General features: G+C 37.0%; 1 protein-coding gene across 1 annotated transcript in view; it reads right to left on the reverse strand.

Moving 5' to 3' along the window:
* Positions 1-22,448, reverse strand: part of DOCK4 (dedicator of cytokinesis 4) — a 223,712-nt gene that overhangs the window by 111,003 nt on the left and 90,261 nt on the right. The window contains exons 8-9 of the mRNA XM_066550492.1: positions 21,090-21,241; positions 435-516 (exon numbers count right to left, since the gene is read on the reverse strand). Coding sequence (XP_066406589.1) covers positions 435-516; positions 21,090-21,241 — 234 coding nt within the window. The remainder of the gene's footprint in view (positions 1-434; positions 517-21,089; positions 21,242-22,448) is intronic.

Consider the following 22,448-nt stretch of genomic DNA (forward strand, 5'->3'; position numbering starts at 1 on the left):
AAATATCCTGGTTAGAATTTGCTGATTTGCAAAATCAGTGGGAGGGCACACAGACTTGCTGTGTGCCTTGAACAGTAGTGATTTACATCTGTGCAATTCCAAATATTCTGGAAGTGCAGAGAGTGCTGCATAAACAATTGCTTGGGTGTAAAAAGTACAAGGAGGAAACATAGCTGGTCTTTGTTGCAGAGAGAATGACTGGTTCATATGCCTACATGGAAGTTCAATGAGTGTCCACATACTGCCATAAAACATCCAAATTGGGGGTTCACCCATACCCTTCAGCCCCTCAAACCCCTTTTGGTTTGGTGTTCATAGCAATGTACAAGCTTAGGGAGCAGCTCTGAGTCAACCACACAATAACAGTTTAATCCAACTTCTATTCTAAACATCCAGCACAAAAAAAAAAAAAATTGAGATTAGGAAGAACTCACCACAAAGAGAGAACAGTGTCTTTCAGGCTTTTCTGGACATTTTGGCAAACCATTTCTATTCAGCCTTAAAAAAAATCTTTCACTGTAAGAAAACAAATATGACAGATATGTTGAACAACAGTACAGCAAAAGTAGATCTCATTTTGATCTTATTTCCAGATGCAACCTTTCTCAAGATAAAAACAAATGAAATAATTTCTTTCTGAAAAGTCTCAGATGTATGAATGAAAAAAAAAAGGGAGATGCTAGTGAAGGGTGGTGATTAACTTAATCACCTAAGAAAATTACTAAAAACTCAATACAAAATACAAGTCTGATTGTCATTTGGAAGAATGATACTGTACATCCTAGTACACAGAGAAACACAAGCAATAAAATCCATTTATCCTAGAACTAAAATTAGATGTGTAGTAAGTTGGTATTGATTCTTGCTAAACAAATGTCAACATCACCATGTTTGTATTCAACCAATATTCTTTTTCATATGTAGGATGATGATTGTAGGAGACATTTTACTTACACAACTCTATTAAAACCTCTTACTACAGTACACTGATTTTAGCAGTTTTTTAAGAGTCTTAAAAGTTCCAGCAGGGCAAATTTCATTTTTTAAATCCTGTTTTGCAATCTGCTGTGGGTTGTTAAATGCTACAGCTGATACAAGTATTAATACTGCTAGTAGGGAGATGCAGAGAATTCTTATTTACAAATAGAAGAGGGCATAAGAGCACACTGGAAGAGAAATTTTTTTTTTAAATATTTCCATTAGATAGTAGTATTTATGGATAAACTCTATGCAAACCTGGCAATTTTTGCAAGGCAATATTATGAAAAAGCAACCTTTCCACGCTTTGGATAATTTTCTCTAAGACACAGCCTCACAAGAAATGTAACAATCATATTTCTGTAGTGAAAGATGGAAAAGGGAAGTAAGTGTTACAGACATTTCCCTTCACTCTCTCACCCCCAGCCCCAGCTGGCCAGACACATGAGTCTGTGTCTGGATGTCCTGTAATGCTCAATCAGAAATAAACTTTCCTAAGTACACCTAATTTTTTTCTCAGCTGCATCCACATCATCTCCTTATTCCAGAAGCTAAACATGGTTTACCACTGCTCTATATCAAGCATAGTTTTTCAAAATGCAGCTGGAAAATCACTAGGAATATGCTGGATAAGATCCATCTCAATAGACTAATTAAATCTTTATTGCACCAGCATTTGCCTTGTAGAAAATCTGCATTGATCACCCACAGAATCAGTCATTCACATTAAAAGGGACCTCAAAGGGCCTCTAGGTCCAAACTCCTGCTCAGCATGGGGTCAGCTATCAGGTCAGATTAGCTTGCTCAGAGCTTTAGCCAGTTGGGCCATGAAAACCTTCAGCTAGGGAAACCACAAAGGCTCTCTGAAAAACCCATTCCAGTGTCTGACTGTCCTCAACTTTTTCTTTACATCCAGATGCACACCTTGCTTCAGTCTGTATCCCTTGTCTCTCACTGTCCCACCACTGATGTTATTGATCTTCTTGTAGGTAAATGGGGACAAACTTTTTACTGGGGACTGTTGCCATAGGACAAGGGATAAGGACTATAAACTAAAAGAGGATTGATTCAGACTAGAAATAAGAAAGAATTTTTTACAATGGCAGTGGTAAAACACTGGTAATAGATGGCCCACCATGGAAATACTCAGTCAGGTTGGACAGGGTTCTGACCAGCAAGACTCCAAGGCTCAATGATCTTGGAGGATCTTTCCAACCTTAATGATCCTGTGACGATGTCTCAGCCCGTTGCAGAGGGGCCGAATTAGATGACCTTTAAAGGTCCTTTGTGACCCAAAACATTCTATGCATCTGTGATTATTATGTGATTGAGCTCCCCTCAAAACTGCTTCTTCTCCAGTCTGAACAAGCTCCACTGCCTCAACCTGACCTCCCAGTGCAGGAGCTCCTGCCCACAAACACCGTGAGGCCTTCTGCTGAATTCACTTCAGCTCATTAATATTGGTCTTGAAGGACCCAGAACTGGCATGGTCTGACCAATGCTGAGCAGGGGACGATCATTTCCCATGAGCAACTGGCTGTGTTCTTGTTGATACAGCCCAAGATGCTGTAACACTCTAGAGCACACTTCTTGAGAGCTAGTTCTGGAGGACGCTCTGTGCTTTTATGTGCCAGCTATCCAGGCAGAACAACTAAATATTTAAGACTTTCTTAATCAGATTCTTTGAAAACTTTTATGCAATCCAGCAGTACAGCTTTTTTATCAAACACCATAAAAGGCAGAACCAAAGTAACAGTAGAGTGGAGCTCACATACCAAAGTATATGAAAATGTTATTTCGTCAACAAAATGCTATTTGTCTCATTCACTTTTTATGATAGAGCAAACTTCTGCAGCTTAGGTCTCCTTGAGAACAAAAAAATTGAGTTTTAAAAACTCTTTATGTAAGTGTATTTTTACAGAGAAACAAGCTGGTATTTTGCTGTTGATTTCCAACTGGTTTCAAAATAATTATGCCTTTTCATTTAGAATCGAGCTAATTTGCAATATTGGAAAATACAGTAAAAAAAGTGTAGAGCTTTGTTTGTAGGTCTCACACAAAATTACTGTACATGGAACAAGAGTTATTAATTATGTTGTCAAAGCAGCTAAAGTTTTAGGACCGCATTATGTGTGGCACCACCCCAAACTGGATACAAATGAAAAAGTCTGTTCCAGAAGTAACAGAGCTTCTGTGTACTTGGTATATGTCAATAAAAATTTGGCCAGTAAAGGTGATTCTGAATTTCACCACCTTATCTTCAGTCTATATAACACTTGAAAATAATACGTACATGTATACACATCACATCTCACTATGTTTGTGTCTTTAAAACAAATGCTAGATATGTTGGTTCAAAGAGAAATACCATTCATAAGCTATTTCATAGTTTACCTGTTAACTGGAAAATACAGAATATGCTCCCAATTAAATGTATTTAATTTATAGTCCACACAAACAAAGGCATATCTTTTGAAGGCTTCCTATTCACTATCCACTACAACACAAAATTTTCAAACTCTGCTTATACTCATAGATCATGAGATTATGATTCACAACACAACTAAAAGCCAAAGACTTCTGTCATGCCACAAAGAAATATACTGATTGCAACAGATATGTAATGGCTATGCAGATCTACTTTCCTCATTTGCATTTGAAATTTGCTTTCACTGAAGCAGAGTGAAGCAATGAAAAAAGCAAACCAAAAACAACAACAACAAAAAATCTTAATCCTTGCTTGGTGCTTTATGATAGCTTTTTTTTCCACTAGAAACATATGCCAGAACCAGTTACACCTCAGGTTAAAATGGTTATCTTTGAACATTTCCAGGGAGCAAATGAAAGCAGTTAGACTTGTGAGATTACAAGACCAAAATGGCACTGTAATATCTATGTACATAGAGCATGGGCATTTATGTACCATTTCAAAGGATTTCTGTAGAGACCAGCAGGTTGGAAAAAGTGCTAAGGAAAGTAAACAGCCTTCATAAAACAAAATAAAGACAGACTTACCAAGACCTGAAAGCTTGGCTTCAAACAGCAGTAAAAATCTCGGAGAGTTAAACCTAGAGCTAGTATGCTACTGAACAGCAGTTTGCTCAGCCATATATACATAGATACAGCAAATATACACAGCAGTACCACAACACAGAAATAACTCTTCTTTGTATTAAGACAACTTGATTTTAATTTAGAGCACAACAAACTTTTAATAAGCACCAATCTCGCCACTTAAACATGCCATACACATTTAAACTCAGCTGTCTTTCCACTGAAAATAAGGAAATAACTAATGCTAGAGAGATTAATTTAAGAAGGTCAACAAGGGATTTTTGCACTGTAACTTCTCATGCATTAGCAGAGTAACAACATGTTCCAAATCTGCATGCTTAACAGATGCATTTTAAAGGAACATGGCTGAAAACTGTTCTATTTTCATATGTGACCCCTATTTCCTTAGTATTAGCAGGAAAATATTAAGAGTCACATGGTACCAGTCTAGACAGATTGCTTGCTCTATGATTGATAAACACACTATCAAAAATAAAAAATCTGGGCAGATTTATACCACATGGCATATTCTTGAGGCAAAACTATGACATCAAATAGTCATAATTCTCAGTACAGCTCCACTTTCAGACATCTTTATAAATGCTCTCTACTTGAAAATAGGTTACAGTGATTTCCAAAGCAAACAATGAGGAACAATAAGAGAATTCTGTCATATAATTCACCAGCTCAAGTTCATTACATTCCAGAACACTGTCAATGGATGTTCAGTAGGAACTTGAATCTGAATTGACTTCATTAACAGCTAAAAGCTCAGTGGTTTCATAAAACCCAGATCAGACACAAAATGTTACCCTCACATTTAGTGGTGAAATACAGAGGAATGTTGTACAACATATCTTAAGTTACTGAAAGATCATAAAGTCTTCAAGTATATCCTTAACCAGAGAATAACTGAATTATGATAAGTGTGCCAATACGACTTAGCAGTACCAGCAGATTCACAGTAAGTCAGGTCCTGTATTGCATCTGTTATGTACTTAAAAAAACATTCTCAAATTTCTAACTGTAAAATACAAGGCAATAAGCAAAGGGGGACAGAAAAGGAAGAATGAATACTATAAAAATATCAGCCAATTTCAGATAAAGATCAAAGCAAAAATACTAACAAAAAACCACAAAACAATCTTACTATGGTACATCGAAGCTTATCTTTCTGTCCCCTAGCCATGCTGACAACATGAGGGAAGAAGAAGAAAAAAGCATTCAAAGAATGTTTATAGATTTATGCAGTGAAGCCTAATTTCCCTTGGCTAGCTGTACAGTTAACAAGGAAAAAAGAAAGCAGAAAAGGGGATTGGAGGAAAAGCAAAACAGATTTACATAGTTAAATCAAGTTCCCGCTCTCATCCTCTTTTACCTCTTTATTAACTGAAAATAGCCTAGAGAAATTAGTTTTTATTACAGATTTTATGAACATAACCTATATTATTTTAGATATTTGCACCTGTATTTTAAATGAAAGATAGCATCATACATTTCTTAAAAGAGCTAGACAGCAGTAACTTTATATTACTTTTCAAGACATACCAGGAGCCAGAGGAAGACAACAGTTTTAAAACAGAAAACTGATTTTAGGAATTTATCAGCATGTATTTACAACTAAAGAAAAAACATATACCAGAAGCTGAAGCCTTCACTGATCTAAGTCTGCCACCAGGGATAAACATTTTGCATCACAGCATTACCAGTACACAGGCCTACAGATCCTTTAAGCTGAATTACAGTCTTGATTATTATCCTAGTCAATGACTGAGCTAACAGCATGGATACAAGCAGATTTGCATTATCTTTCCCCAAAGATTAAGCCTGAAGGGAGCAGGAGAAGTTGGTAAAGTGAAGGGAAACAACAGCATTTAGGAAAATTCCCCTTCGTCCAACACCTCCCGGCTTCCTATGTATTCAACACCATTTGGAGGTTTACAAGGAGCAAGCCTGTATTTTGTGTCAATCCTAACATATGCCTTTTGCTGGTAGCCAGTGTGACTGCAATATGTTCCTCATGAGATGATCTTTTAACCAACTATACACACACACATATATATACACACACACACACCACTGATGCGCAATATAGCTCACAGTTACCTAAATCTGGCACATCCATGTCATGGCTGGTTCACATACTCCTACTCCAACACTGCATTTATTTCTGAATGTAGCTAATTGTTTAAGCTCCACCAGTCACATGACAGGTCACATCTTGCAGTGATTTCATCATCACATTTAAAAACAGTTATTTCTCTTGACAGTTTTCAATTTTTACAACAGAAGCCGTAAGAGGGTTATTTGTTAATGCATATAAGCAGCATAATTGATACCACAGGTTCCTCTTGGGCTGGTTTGTCTAATTTAAATATGTCTATCTATACAAGCTCAGATCAAACATCTATATCAGCTAGCATCCTTAGTCCAACTATAGCAAGTAGAAGGTATTTGAGAAAGAATCTTTAAACAGTGGATAAGAGGGTGGATTTGTTTCACTGAAAATGGCTCTTTGTGAGAGGAACTGAACTACATCATGAAATACAATTGATTTCTAACACACCCTCAGTCCTGGGAAGGCTTATGGAAGTTGTAATTAAATGGGACTCTGTCTACCCATAAAATACAAAACCAACCTTCTCAGAAGCATTTTCTTGCTAGACAACACTTGTGGGTTTTTTTAGGAGCTTATTCCTACCATATACCACCTCATTTTACTTATTCACAAATGCAATTTGTTGTAAAGTCACATGCAGCAGCTCCCATACACAGGCTGAATAGGACAGTCTAGGCCATCAGGCCAAAGAAACACTTGCTGAAACATCAATTCCTCAAAAAATACTTGAATTAGCCTGAATAAAATGTTAATTCTCTTGCAATTCAAGAAAGGCCAGCATTTAAAGGGCAATTGATCAAAACTGTCTAATTAATGACAACAAATTATATAGCACTGCAAAAAGTCAGACAAAATGAATGATTCATAGAAGTGCTGTGGTTTAACCCCAGCCAGTAGCTCAATCACCAGCTCTCTCCCCCACAGTGGGGTGGGAGAGAGAATCAGAAGGGTAAAAGTCGCAAAACTTGTGGGTTAATGTAAAGGCAGTCTAACACATAAAGCAGAAGCCACACACACAAGCAAACAAAGCAGGGAATTCATTCACCACTTCCCATGGGCAGGCAGGTGTCCAGCCATTCCCAGAAAAACAGGGCTCCATGACAGTGGAGTGAGGAAGATGAATGCCATTACTCCACCTCCTTTCCTTACCCCAGCTTTCTATGCTGAGCATGATGTCTTATAGTGTGATCCCTGGGTCTGGGTCAGCTGGGATCAGCTGTCCTGGTTGTAACCCTTCCCAACTCCTTGTGCACCCCCAGCTTCCTCACTGGCAGGGTGAGGAGCAGAAAAGGACTTAACTTTGTATAAGTTCTGCTCAGAATAGTTAAAACATCCCTGTGCTACCAGCACTGTCCTCAGAACCAATCCTGAACACAGCTCCATACCAGCTACTGTAAAGAAAATGAATGCTACTTCAGCCAAACCAGCACAAACCCGAAGTATTATTGAAACTCTTAGAGCCTCTTACAAAGCAGGTTTGATCTCCTGGTGTTGTGGGTAACCCAAACTATCATTGCATTCCTGTGGTGGGCACCATCTTGGAAAGCCTCAGGTGCCATTTTCCCTTTGTGTCCCTACATGGTCAGCAGTGGGGGCCACCACCTCAGGAAAGGGTGGTACCCTGCCAATTTGGGTTCATTCCCCCTTTATTCCCCCTTCCTGAGATTTAGCAATATTGTATCTAGTGATTATTTACTGGGGTTTTTTTCTCTGTTGCTGTTCCACTTGTTAGTAAACTGTTATTTTATCACTGATACCAACTCACACTTCTTCCTTATTGGTGGAAAGGGATTGGTTAAAACTGAGGGGAGGTAACTCATTTTAGAGTAGACACCTCCTTAAATTGTCTTAAACCAAGATACCCAGCAATGAAGGTTAATCTTAATCTGTAGAAAATATCTTACAGAAACTACCATAAAGCCAAACATTTGGCAGGAGGATACAACAAACATTCCTTTCAGACATCTCCTTCCCACTAGATGAATCCTATCTGCTTATACTATTGCTGTTAATGAATATGTAAAACTGAGCTATAAGTAGAATTAGTCAATTGTGAGGAAGAAATAAAATATATATTTGCTACTGATATTGGTATCCCTGCCCACGGCAGAAAGGATGGAACTAGATGATCTTTTGGATACCCTTCCAATCAAATCCATTCCATGACTGTATGGTATCTGAAAACTAAAAAATTAAAGTATCAATAAGTACAAGGGAGAAACAGGAAACACCTGTAGAAATGTTTGTAACATACCAACCCACTGATTTTGAAATTTCTCATTGGTCCTGGTATGTTCCTGTGAAGGGTTTCTAAATCCTGAACAGATTTCAGGTCAAAACCTGAAATCAGACTTAGGGAAAGACTAGGAAAGACAAGCAAGCTTGAATACGAATACCTGTGGGATACTTAAGAGGCTCGAGTCTCTTAGGCAATGTTTGATTATGGAATGCTGATTACATTACAGGTCAGTATAATAGCTACAGTAACTGTTTTGCCATGTAAAACAACAAATGACAATGTACTGAACAGGGCACACTGACTGACCGGGCCAGTGCTTCTGTGCTCCTGCCTCTGGAGGAGCTCCTCAGCAGGCAGTTAAAGACAGTATTCTCAAGCAAAGAAGCAGAATTCAATTGAGACACATCCTTCACTTTTCTAGTTTGACTGGGACCAAGAAACAATCTCTTTTCTAATCTCCACTGATAATTCCCACTCCAAAATATCTCCACATCTAGGATCCAAGCAGAAAGACTTTTACTACTACACTATTCCTCCCAAGAAAAGCCCAACAGCCTCTATATGACCTGACTATATTCCTGTAATAGGAATTTTACTGCTCACAATGAGTAACTGGAAAAAATTATGTATATTTTCTGAGGGGAAGCTTTTTAAGTTTCTGGAACTTCAGCTTCTTTTTAAAGGTGCTTTCTGTAAGCCAAACTACAGCTGTACTAATATATTCTTGTCCACAAGAGTGCAAAAATTACCACATATCTCAGAGCTAGTAATGAAATAATTAAGCCTGCTTATATGCTGTGTGTATATAAACATATATCAGTACACAGGAGTATATAATTAAAAAAACAGCAACCACATTCAGAAATGTATATACCAAGTTAGCCATATAAAGAGGTATTTTTATTCCAAATGCATACAAGATTGGTACAAGAGTAGTGGCTGCTCTCTTGTCAAAGTGACCTTTATGTTTTTTTGAGGTGTTTTAGCCCTCCTGCTAAAATTAGGACTAACTCTTGCATTCACAGGATATAAATAAAGCTAGGCTGGTTTTGTTTAATTTTTGCTTCTAAGGAGTAGCAAAGTGACAAAGCAGTAAGTGAGTAAACTAGAATGGAGGACTCCTTTAAGCGTCTGCTAGCCAGAAAAACCAAGATGCTTCATCTCTCCTGCATCTATGAGGCATATATACATATATATATAAATACACATATGCATTGATTTTGTGTAATTCGCTGCAGCATGGTTTTAATACTGTGCAAGATTAGATATTTTTGTGAACACGGCACAGGAAATTAAGAACAACACTGAATTACCCTAAGCTGTGACCCACTATGAGTGCAATCATATTTTGTGGAAATACCGTAACAGAAAAGTAGCCCTGAGCTAATTCATGGCTCAGGTTCCCATGGGGTGCTCCCTTTTTCAGAAATGCTGCTGGTTCCTTTATCTTAAATCCCTGCACTGCTTAGCAGGCACACCTGCATGGAAAAGTCAGGATCTAAGAGTACCTCAAGACAAAAAGCATCCATGGATAATGTGGAGGTATCTGAGCAATAATTTCCAAGGAACAGTATGAACAAAGTGAAGGTTAAACACACTAAAAATAGTATTTTATGGGAAATAGGTGGAGTAGATTATCACCTAATGATAGATTAAAAATTTTAGGGAGTGCCTGGATTGTGCTCCTAATATAAATAATTCACATTGCTGAAAAAGTACAAAGGCCAGTCTGAGCTCTGCCTTTAGTCATTGTTCACACCTCCCAGAAATTCTGTGTATTGGTCCCAGATAATTATGTCTGAGGCACAGTTAAAACACATTCTTAAACTACTCAAAATACCACATACACTTCCCCCCCCCGAGAATGATGCTAATTCTCATAGATAATGCTAGAAACAAACCCCTGTCTTTATGCAGGGTTATTTATTAAAATAGAGCCCCTGAATTTCCATGACATTCAGAGACGCAATGTGGTGCTGCGTCAACGCAAGACTTAAATATCAAACAATCAAATATTGAAAAAGAAACCATATGCAAAAGCAGAAAATCTTAATACCAACTAATGTCCATGCATGTATGCTCATATATAAAAATTTTTTCACCATCTCTCTCCAGCTTTTTACTTGAGATACATTGCACCACTTGAAATTTTTTCCCAATCTGGATTTAAAGTGTCCTCACAATTATTTTCCAAACATAATTTGTTTTCATCTCTGATGTCAGAATAAAATAAAGAAACAAGAGTAAGAAAAGAAGATGGAAAGTAATAACAGACTCACACATTGTAGACTTGGGCATCTTGATAGACACCAAGTCAAACATAAACCAGAAATGTGTCCTTGCAGTACAGGAGGCCAATTATATTCCTGGGATGCATTAGACAGAGTATTGCCAGCAGGATAAGGGAAGTGATCCTTTTCCTCTCTACTCAGCATTGGTTATACCCCACTTAGACATGATTAAGGACTGGATAGAATGCTCTGACAGCTGGGACTGTTTAGCTTGGAGAAGAGAAAGCTCAGAGGGGACCTTATTAATAAATTGGAATATATCTGAAGAGAGGGTGCAAAGAGGACAGTCAAGCAAATTTCAGTGGTTCTAAGTGAGGCAATGGACATAAACTGAAGCATAGAAGGCTCCCATTAAGCATCAGGGAACAAATTCTTTACTGACAGAGGTGTCTGAGCACTGGCACAGGTTGCCCAGGGAGGCTGTGAAATCTCTATTCTTGGAGATACTCGAGAGCCATCTGGACATGATTCTGGGAAATCAGCTCTAGAGTGGTTAGACCAGATGACTTCTGGACTTTCCTATCAGCTCAACCATTCCATGATTTTGTGATTATGTGTAAGTGCCACATACAGGCAGCCCAGACAGCCAGCTAGGTCATTTGGGTCTTTATGGAGATATGTTTTACAGTCTTTTCCATCTTCCACCTCTGAAAGTTAGTAACTGCCATGATGCAACATTCTGGCACTTAGAAGCTCCAAATAACTATAATTAATGAACTATCCCTCACAACAACATGTGACATGTTTTTTGTGAGCCAGAGGGTCAAGGTACTTGAAGGTACTTGAAGGTACTGTACCTTTTTATCAACTTCTGTAGTCTTGCACTGAAGTTGCAAGGCTACAGCTTCACAAATATTCACAAAATAAATCATCCTACAGCTTCACAAATATGATCTCCATCTCCTTTGTGGTCTAGAGTTCAACATGATTTAGAAGCAACAAAGAATTTATTTGAGTCTCCTGCCTTTAGAGTGCTGATGTCTGGAGTACTGATTCTAAGTAAACGAGATACTGAAAGTCAAGTGTAACCCATTTCTGTGCTTAAAATAATATTGAATCTTTGAGCTCCTTTACAAGAGAGATCATAGGGATATATTAGAAGAAAGACATCTTGGGCTGTCAGTAGTGAACCTTCAGGCTAGAGAAAATGTATTATTAGCTTGATTCTAGAGGTATCCAAGCCCTTCTTTGCTGTTGCTAACAGTAATAGTGAGTTGAGTAAACTTTACTCAGAGTGATGGGTAAAAGAACAGTTCTTTGAGATGAGCGGCTCTCAGGTTTGAAGATGCTGATGGACATTGCAAAATATGTCTTTAAACATTCTCTTACTATACCAAAATCTTTTTAACATTTTTGTGGAATGAAGGGGAAAAATGACAGTATGCTTTTTCAAAAACTGTTGAATAAACAGTTGTGTTATGTTGTTTTAAAAACTAGAACACCAAGTAGTGAATATTTTGACTAATTAATGTGCACTTTAGCTTTTGGCAAGTGATTTCACTGAATTAAATGAATAAAAAAACTGAAATAAGAAAGGGCTAAAAAGATTGATGATGTGGATGTCGCTAAAAGGTGACATTGAGAGTACAACAAAGGAAGGTAATCTTATCCTTTGGTATGGTCTGGAGTTTACACAATCATTAAGGATATAATCAAAAGCTCACAAAAAAATGCAGTTTGCTTTCACTGGCCTTGGATAAACAGCCTATTCTCTTTGTGCTGTTTAAGAATCTCTTCTCATTTGAGGGCAATATGATAGTTACAAACAAGGTTGTTCAAGGTGATAGCAAAAGGAGGATTAGCATGCCAACTTATCTCCACTCCCCACACAGATGGGGCCAGAGGCATCAATCATTTCTGATAAGAAGTTCATATCATATTGACACAGACACAAAATGTATATCAATGAAAGAAAATCTCAACAGGCTCCATCTTACTGAAGTGCTGCCTTGAAATTTTCCCACTAATAGTACTGCTACTTGGAAAAAAAGAAAATGGTTTAGAATGCTATCTAAGAACTATGGGTCATATTACAGATTTAAGAATTTCTGCAGCAGTATGTTGGCATAAGACAGAGGCACAAACTCTACATAAATGTAAAGGTCAGCAAAGCAAGCGGGACTCTGAGCAGGAGATGATGCAGCATTTTTATGCATACTCATCAATGCCAAGAACAGGGGCGACAGTGTGAACTGAACAAATGTAGGCAGCAGCCTTAACACCTTCCATTCCCTTTTTTGCAACACACTACCCAGTTTTGCTGGTGTTTTCAAAATTCTCCTGAAAAAAAAAAACAGGCAAGATCTCTAGATGGTAATGTGCTACATCTATTAATACAGTCCTATGGCATCTACACTGGAAAGGTAGGAATTTCAGAAGACATAGGGATAACTTGATTTTCTGAACAGTCATCTGGTAAATGTTATCCTTGGGCTTTTTGGCTTTTTTTTATAGCAGCAGAATATTCTTATAGCAACAAATAAAGTTAACACAGCCTTGGTGAATAATGTACATTGTCTAGAAAACAGCTAAGTCCTTATTTTGTCCCTTGCCACTTGTTAAACTGATTCTATTAAAAGCCAATAAGTGAGATCTTTCCAGGATCTGATAAGAAAAAAAAAATCTCTATTTTTGATTAAATGATTGGTGTTCTTAGAGCTCCAGTGTAAATGGACCCCCTGGCTACACTAAGGTCATCACTGCTGAAAAAAAATGCTGTATTGAGTAGCTGGTATTAGTACATGTGAACAGAAAGCACAGACTGCCATCATAATCTTTTATTTCTCTGAAAAAGTGCCACTACAAAATTTCTAACTGTGTAACCCCTTGAAGTATTTATCATTGGCTTTTTAAGTGTAATCTTACTGTTGAAAGAAAAGTTTGTTGCACTAACTTCTGTTTGGGTTAAAAGAAAAAGATCTCCCCAAAGCCAACAATCATCACCACACTCACACTCTTCAGCACTCAAAACGCCAGGACTCTATATATTCACCTTCATATTCCAAGGAATAGAAAACCTTCTAAAACTTCACAAGTGACCACACACTACAAGTGATGCTAATAAAGAACATCAGAACACAAGATTGTTGCAGTGTGCTGAAACGTTGCAAACAGATTTCCAGGTTTTTTTGAGCTGTAACAATGGCCTATCTCTTACCTAAAGTTATTGTTTCTCATTGTTTGCACTCAGGATTCTCTAATCCCTTTGAACTCTGAAATTGTTTTTGCAATGTGATTGTAGTAGAAAGAATTATGTCCCAAAGCACAGTTGAGTTACTCTGTTTTACAGAACTTCCCCCCATCCAAACTATGATCCTGTAATATCCATCTTACATACACTATTTTATGATCTACATGATCAAGTTGAATTAGATGCTTTTGAAGACAATCTTCTGATCATCTCCACATTTTGATTCACAAGCCAGAGCTGTGAATCCAAACTAGAACATATGCTGCTGCCACTCAGTCCACACAACCACAGATTTAGTCCACAGTAAAATCCTTAAAACATTTACACATTAACATTGGGTCTAGCACGAAGTTCTGCTCTACAAATCCACTCCTACAGGATGGCACTACTTGCATAAGTAAACAGCAGTCTTAGACTTCCAACCTGTTGATTTGCTGACAACAAAATTCGATTATATAAAAGCAAATCTTCAAGGCTCTTAACCACATTGGTAAGTCCTTCTGATTTTGCTTTTCTCAAACATTTGTGCAACATACATGATTCCAGAACAGATTTTATAAAAGCATTTTTTTAACAGCATGAAGTACCAGTACAGATCCCCATAGAGTATGTTTGAGCTCATATACTTTAAGAACCACTCCAAGTAGACAGCAAAAGCTCAGCAGTGGCCAGAAAAATAGGACTGAACTAAAAGACAAACAAATCTCATGAGATGTGACCATGGACCTCTTTCATTTTGCAACTACAGTAACAGCACCTCTCTACAACTGCATATGCCAAAATGCTTCCTTTAGGATTCTATACTAGTGAAATTACTTCTAAAATTTAAGTGTCATCATTAGAGTATTTTACTTTCTTAAAGAACCAAAATTACCCAAGGAACACACAAACTCGGCTTCTGACTTTAACAGAAATAAAAGAGGAACAGAAACATATGGTTAGAAGATAAAACAGCACATAAACCAAAGAATTTTACTGGAAAAAGCCAAATGGTTGTATCATGTTAAAGCAGTGCCACTCACACTTGCTCTACCCCACTCAGGGGCTATTACTGTTCTAGTAAAGCAGCAGGAAGGGGAGACAAATGGAACATGATACAAAAACACACCAGGGAAAACTCTAGGAACCATCAGGAGCTGACTTCAGCTGTTTATTGTTAATTTAAGTGATAGCAAAAATTATTCCTAGCAGCTACTTTAGCCAGAAAATATGGATATATACATTTGCATACAGATCAAGTGAAATTAGCATGCACCAATTAAGTAGCAAATGAATGACTAAGAACTGTAGCCTTAACAAGGATAAGCATGTCATGACTCAGATTAACTACTTGACTTAAATACTGACAGTTTTTCTACTTCCATAGAAGTAAATAGTCAAATTCAAAAAAAGCCTTTTAGAGTGGGAAGGCCCATATTAGACAATTATTTTAATATAGGAACAGTCTGGAAAATAATATTATTATTGTTTATTAACAGGAATAATAAAGTCACAGATAAACCTGAAATTTATTATTACCCCTAACTTAATACAATCCATTATTGTGGATGCCAACATATTTAGAAAGAGTCTAGAGAAAAGTACAATCTCATCCTGTCCCAAACAAATGGAAAATTATCCAAAAAGAGTATTTACCTCTAGATTAGTAAAACTGATAGAAAACCATTCCTATTGCCCAAAGTGGGTGCTGATCTCACTAAGTTAGGTGTAAGCAAGGCATAACAGCCCTTACCAATCCAGAGAAATCTTTAGACAAAGTCTGAAAATAAAAAACCTTGAAGCATCACTGATTTCTTCTGTCACTATCTGATACCAGATTTCTGCTCTGGGGAAGTTACTAATGCCTTTCAAAATCAGTTTTTCACATCTCACGAAAAACCTATTATCTAATTCTCAGTACATGTTGCAAAAATTATGAGCATTTATACATGCTGTTAAAGATGAAAAAGTATTTAATACAGAGTAGTCTAGCTATAAATATACTTATTTTTTCTTTTATTCATAGAATCACAGAATGGTTTGGGTTGCAGCACACCTTAAAGATCATCTAATGATGATCTATTCAAAACACTGAAGGAATACTAAGATAGATTATCAAAACCAGAATAACTGTTAAATGATTTTATGGCTTTAGTTTCCATCTCTTTACTTATTTTAAGAGGTGCTATCCTAAAGATGCACTGGTAGGTCCCACAATGAGAGCACCAATGTTTATGTTTAATTAGGAGAATATTCCTTAACCATATACATTGCCTACCACAACATATCTGCTCTATTTAAACTAAAAAAAAAATTCAATGCATAGTGAAAACCAGTAAATTTGTACGTATATATTTATCAGTTATTTTTTATCTGACTACCCTAAATCCTTTGCATATATTTAAGACCAAATTCAGAGTGTTTTTTCCTATAGATTGCACTCTAAAGGGCTGATGTCAAAAACTCAGATAACTAATACTGAGAATTTATATCCTGTATGAGTTCAATATCAACTCCTTCTGAACTTGAAGCCTCAAACTTTACTGAGATCTAAAGTAGTGAAAAAGAAAACAAAAAAGCAGCAGAATAGATTCAGATCAAAATTACTTCAGGGCACATTGAGCAGCTCCTTAATCAATATTATCTATGGATCCTAAGGAGCTTTCCAAAATGTCCTAAAGAAGGTGCAGACATTTCACCAGCTGAATTGCTTTCTAGGTTTTGCTGACTATAACTAGCAACTAGTTACTGGAGATGCAATTCACACAAAGATCTTAAGTTTAGATGTCTTTGTGTCTGGATTCCAATCCTAAAGTCCACTGATTCATCAGGAAACCTTCTGAGATCAGACAAAAAGGAAAGCATTGGTCATGTCTTAATCTTGGCAGCTTACTTGTGACTGCAGAAAGATACATCCATCAACACAGATTCCAGAGGTGATGCTGGTGGTCTGCTCCTCCCCCTGCCATCCACCTGAAGACATACTTGTACTTCATTTCAGGACTAATTCATGTCTAGTGATGCACAACTACTCAGGGAAACAAAAGATGATGAAGAGGAGCAAATTCTGAATTTAAATAATTTAAATATAAAGCACTTTGGGGATTTTCCAATTTTTTTTTTTTTTAATAAAGAGAAACAAGAGTGCAGTGTAGGTGAAGAATAGATTTATATTAGCAGGTGTGGTTTTCTCTTTAAGAGAAAAAGGATGCATGCCAAATTTCTCACTCCGCCTTTGAATATTCAAACTTACACTTATCTGCCAAAGAATCTGAACTGTCTCTTAAGCCACAGCAATCTATATTAATATGTTTTACAAACCATAAAAGGAATTAAAATTGCTACTGTTCTCCTTTTCCTCATCTGCTTGTCTTTACAATGACAAACAGTACCTACATTGCTTCATGTTGGAATCCACTTCTGCCAAGAATAATTACTAAATGTAGTTTCTGTGGCAAAACATATGGGTCACAAGAATTAGAGAGAAGTTTTGTGCTGACATTCAGGCACATAGCTTTCAATTTGATATCTAATTTTTTTCCACTTTATACATCTGTATTCTTTTAATCTGTTCTTAGCAAGTAATGATACAACATTTCCTTACTAGATACTCAATTCTGGTCCCACTAAGCCAATGCAAGAGCTGTTAACACACTGTGCTTTCTCTCCTCATACCCTGGTTTGCCTCAGCTGTTACAAAATGCCTTTTTTCAGAGAGAATCTATAACTGTACAAGAAAAGGTTTCACTATCTTTCATTGCTCAGTGGATATTGTCTAAGTCTGATAATTTCTTAATATTGCACAAGAAAACAGTTTTAAATTGTTTAAGTTTATTATAATTATTATAGCTTAAAATTGGCTAAGGAAAATCCTATTCTTGTGCTATAATACAAAGCTCAGCTATCAAACCACACATTCCCTATGTTATGAAGTACCTTCCTTTCACCTTACTTTCCAAAGCATGGACTTTTCCACAGGGTTTTTTCTGGCACTAGTCTGGACTGGAAATACTATTCTTTTTGGAGAGACTTTCCTCACCTCAGTATCTACAATTGCTATTCTGTTTACTGTGATACTTCAACAAATACTGCTGTTCAAACAGTAGAATGTATGATACTGATAACATAAAACCAACAACAAAAAAAAAGCTGTAGAAAAAGATATCCAATCAATTAAATAAGCAAACAGACAACGTAACTTCTAGCCCTCCAACAGGCTTTTAAAGCTGCTATTTTAATTGCATATACATGAGATTAGAAAAAATAAAATAGATTTATTAGATATATTGATGTAGAGAGAGCTTAAAATTGCAGATCCATCTGAGAAGAAGCTAATGTAGTTTTAAAAATTGTATTATTAAATCTGAATTCTGTACTCTCGCCAACTGAACTCTTTAAGGGGCTACAAAGCTGGCTTGCTTTATGTCAATTTATATGAGGTAGACAATGAACGCTCTATTATGCATTCTAACAGTCTCATTAAAATAAACAGGATTACCCACCTGAGGAAAGCTTGGTACACATACAGTGCTTGCAAAATTTAACATATAAAGCAGCAAAGTCCAAAGAAATAAAGTCCAAAAAATTCTAATAACATAAGCAATGGTTTGGAGAAATAAATTTTAAGTCATTTATATTTATATACTTCTATCTTTACCTGTGCTAGTAACAAGTTTCATCTGTTCTTTTCATTACATTATTCTACAGGACCAAAAACAATGACTTGGGAAAACAATGGACAAATGACACAACTAGGTTCTGACAGATCCTAAGGTGTAAGGATCTGTGCTACAGTACACACAGCTTTTGACCAGCACTTTTGCTAGAAATGAGCAGAAGAGTCTGAGTATCCAAGCTCCTCAACTCCACTGCTGCCCAAAGGCTTTGGCATCATTGCAGGGTGTGAACTGTGGGGGCTGGGGACACTGTCTCCTCTCATGCATCAGCATCCTTCTGAGGGAGATTGTTCATGTCAAACATGCATCAGCAAGGGCCTAAAGATCTCTAAAATATCCCACCCATTTGTATTGAATAAAAAATACACATTGTACCATACTGCTGTGCACCACAATCAACCAGCTTTGTTTTAAGTCTGTAATAAACCAGTTAAGTCACTTTCACATCTAGTCCAGACAGATCATAGAAGGATCCATCTTGGATAACTCTGCATTCCAGAGTTCTTTCTGTGATACAGATATACCTTGCACCTAATTTGTTATTGGGAAAGCTCTCTTAGGTTTAGCTTTTCCAGTATGTGGAGAAGTTTCTCTTTGTTTCTTGGGAGGGTTTTTTTGTTGTGTTTGTTGGGGGCTTTTTTGTTATAGTATGGTATGTTTGTTTGAATTGCAGATGGTGCAAACTACCTTTACAAAGCTTATCCTGTCATTCCCTCCACACCCTTAGAAGGCAGTTTGGATTTGTAACAACACATTTCTTCAAGGTTTGCCAGTAATGGGATGAGGAAGTTCACAGCAGCTGAAAACAGATGCTGGTGTCAGGAATCAATAGCTAAAGGTCAGATCACAGCAAGCACGTGAGAAACAGCTCTAGAATTTGTGCTTTCATGTAAAAGGAAATCAAATCCATTTGCTTTCACACCACCACCACTGCCTTGACCTTGTTTTCAGCAATCCATATCACCCCAAATTGTTTTCTGTCAAAGTCTGCAGCTCTCTTGTAAATCTATCACCTGCTGTGGCATTCATTGGAGTGAACACAAACAACATGTCCTGATGCACATTTAATTCTCAGAAACGACAGGAAACTGAATTTTCGTGACGACTGTCTGAAGTGCAGGCCAGAATGAAATGTCAGTATTTAAGAGCTAACACTAACACTAGCTGTGTACACATGATCTCACTAACCATAAACATTAATGTACTCAATATACTCTTCCTTCAAAGTACTGGTTACTTATTTTGCCTGCACTGCAAAGTACAGACATAATTTTGTCAAATTCAGCCCAACTTCCACATAGTTCCCCAAACTCCTATTGCCATATTTAAGACAACAGCTGTGGAAAGGATTCAGGCCGGAGAAGTTCACGGAAAACAGCCTCCCGTGGGAGGGCCCCCAGGCTGGAGCAGAGGAAGAGTGTGAGGAGTCTTCCCCTGGAGGAGGAGGGAGTGGCAGAGACAATGTGTGACCAATTGACCACAGCTCCAGTTTCCAGTCCCCTGTACTGCCAGGGTGGACGAAGGAGAGAAAATCAGGAATGAAGTTGAGCACAGGAAAAAGGGAGAAGTGGGAAGGAAGATGTTTGAAGTTTTGGGTTTATTTCTCATTATTCCTACTATGATATGATTGGTAATAAATTAATTTTCCCCATGTCAGGTCTGTTTTATCTGTGATGTTAATTGGTGAACGATCTCTCCCTGTCCTTATCTTGACCCGTGAGCCTTTTGTTCTATTTTCTGTCCCCTTGTCCAGATGAGGAGGGGAGTGACAGGGTGGCTATGGCTGGCTGCAGGCCAGGGTCAACCCACCACACCCATCACCACTGCACAGCCATTTAATGGTTCAGACTTCCTGGCCTATTCCTCAAAGAGAAATCACTGAGCTCTTGCACTAACTGTACTCTCCCTCCTGTGCTCATATTTATTAAATGCACAGTGGCTTCACTACTAATCACTCCCATGTTTTCTCTCCTAGCCAGAATTCTGAAAATAAAAGTAGCTATTGAATATTTTAAAAATCAAAGGTTATCAGGTCTCTCACAGAATTTGAACTCTAGGACAGATTGATTTTGACAGTTTCACTGAAGAACCAGCACCTTCTCATAGAAGCAAAGGCTCCTTTTATAAAAAAATATGCTTAAGTCACTGACTAAAGGCAGCCCTCCAATCTCATGTACCAAGGAGAATTCCTCTTATAAATATTACAGAGAAAACAAAAGTTCACAGTTTTGAATGTGCACTGATTAGGAGAGATGAAAATAGAGATACTGAAAAATTGCCATTCTGTACACATACATGTATATATACTTGTATACAAAGAAAAAAAACCTGGAAGGTGAAATAAGTAAACAAGACAGAGATGTATACATTTTTGTATACCTTAAATGACACTAAAAACCAATAGACATAACAACTGAATTTCAGAAGGAGGAAAAATATTCTCATGAAACAGAACCACCTTGCCCTTGTTTCTAAATGTGGAATTTTTTACCTGGATCAAAAGATACAGTATTTATTATAAAACTTATATAAAATCAGTATTTAAATTGAAATCATACAGTACCTGATGGGTCGATTTTCTTTACTATCAAAGAGTGAAAAGATTACTTCCAGTTCCTCTCCCAGATTGGAGCACATTAAACTCTTCATCTGAACAAAAAGATGGTGGCTGCTAGCTGGTACTGGTGTGTCTTTTTTTCGATGGCGATGTTCCATCTGAAAACACCACAAAAACAGTGACCAGTTTGAGTCAATTATAAAATTCTCAAAACAAGAAGAGGTAAAATATGTAATGTAGAATTACTTTCTTATTCCAAATTAGTATTTTTTTAATTAATACTAACTTGTATTTTTTCCTTTCTCTTGTTTTTCTTTTGCATCTGAGAAGGAAAACACAGGGAATTTACTTTCCCAGTGTTACACTTCATAGTTATCTCTAGGTGAAAAACTAATCTCTAGAAGTTTGGGGTTTTTTTTACTCTGAAAGTGCAGAGCCACTTTAAAGCTTTGTGCTGTAACAACATTGTATTTCTTAGCTAGTTTAAACAGTTAATGATTTGATATTCCACTATTCAAAGACATAAAAAAAAGCTTTCGCAGAAGACTAAATACCAGTATTTTAAACTGGGGAAAAGCAATCATACCCACATTTTATGACCTCTGGCAAACTGCTTTGTACAAGCTAGTAAATTGTCTTAATTTGATGTCACAGTTTATACTTTCTGCATTTTAGTTACCCATTAAGAGAAGGACAATATGAAGCTGTAATATCCCTCTCTTACATTGTAACAAACATAATTTTAAACGGCAATCTTTCTAAGCTACATAGTCCTCATACTGAGGTTATCTTTTTTCCCCATTTTTTTTTACAAAGTACACTCCATGAGTGCCATTACTAGTTGTCTGGGTTATTTTTCCTCTCTATGTTTCTTGTGATTAATGGTTCCTCACCATATTTCATCTAGTGCTTCAACAGGATTCCATAATATTACATATCCCTTTGAAATTACTCAAAGGTATACTGATTCTAGCACAAAGAATTTACTATTAGGCTTGACACTACAAGTCAACAATACAAGTAAAATACAACTTAAAAATTATTACAAAAATACATAATTATTTCAGACCCACAAAAAATCGTAGCAATGATGTTTTTGGGGGGTTTGTACTTAAATACAAAAGTTATAATAAATAAAATTCAGCTTAAATACAAGCTTAGTCTTAAGCACATAAGGCCCAGAACTGTGTATCTGTAACAGCTGCAGTACTTAAATATGAGCCAAAGCCGACATAAATGAATTGGCAAGTTTTCTTAGACCTTGCTGGAGATTTAATCAGAATGAGAAATATCAGTTCTGGTTTTAGTAGATCAAGATGGGCTTTTACACCCAAAGGAAAGCTTTGTTATGCAATTTAACTGCTA

The sequence above is a fragment of the Molothrus aeneus genome, chromosome 5 (genome assembly GCF_037042795.1).
Source record: "Molothrus aeneus isolate 106 chromosome 5, BPBGC_Maene_1.0, whole genome shotgun sequence".
Classification (NCBI taxonomy): domain Eukaryota; kingdom Metazoa; phylum Chordata; class Aves; order Passeriformes; family Icteridae; genus Molothrus; species Molothrus aeneus.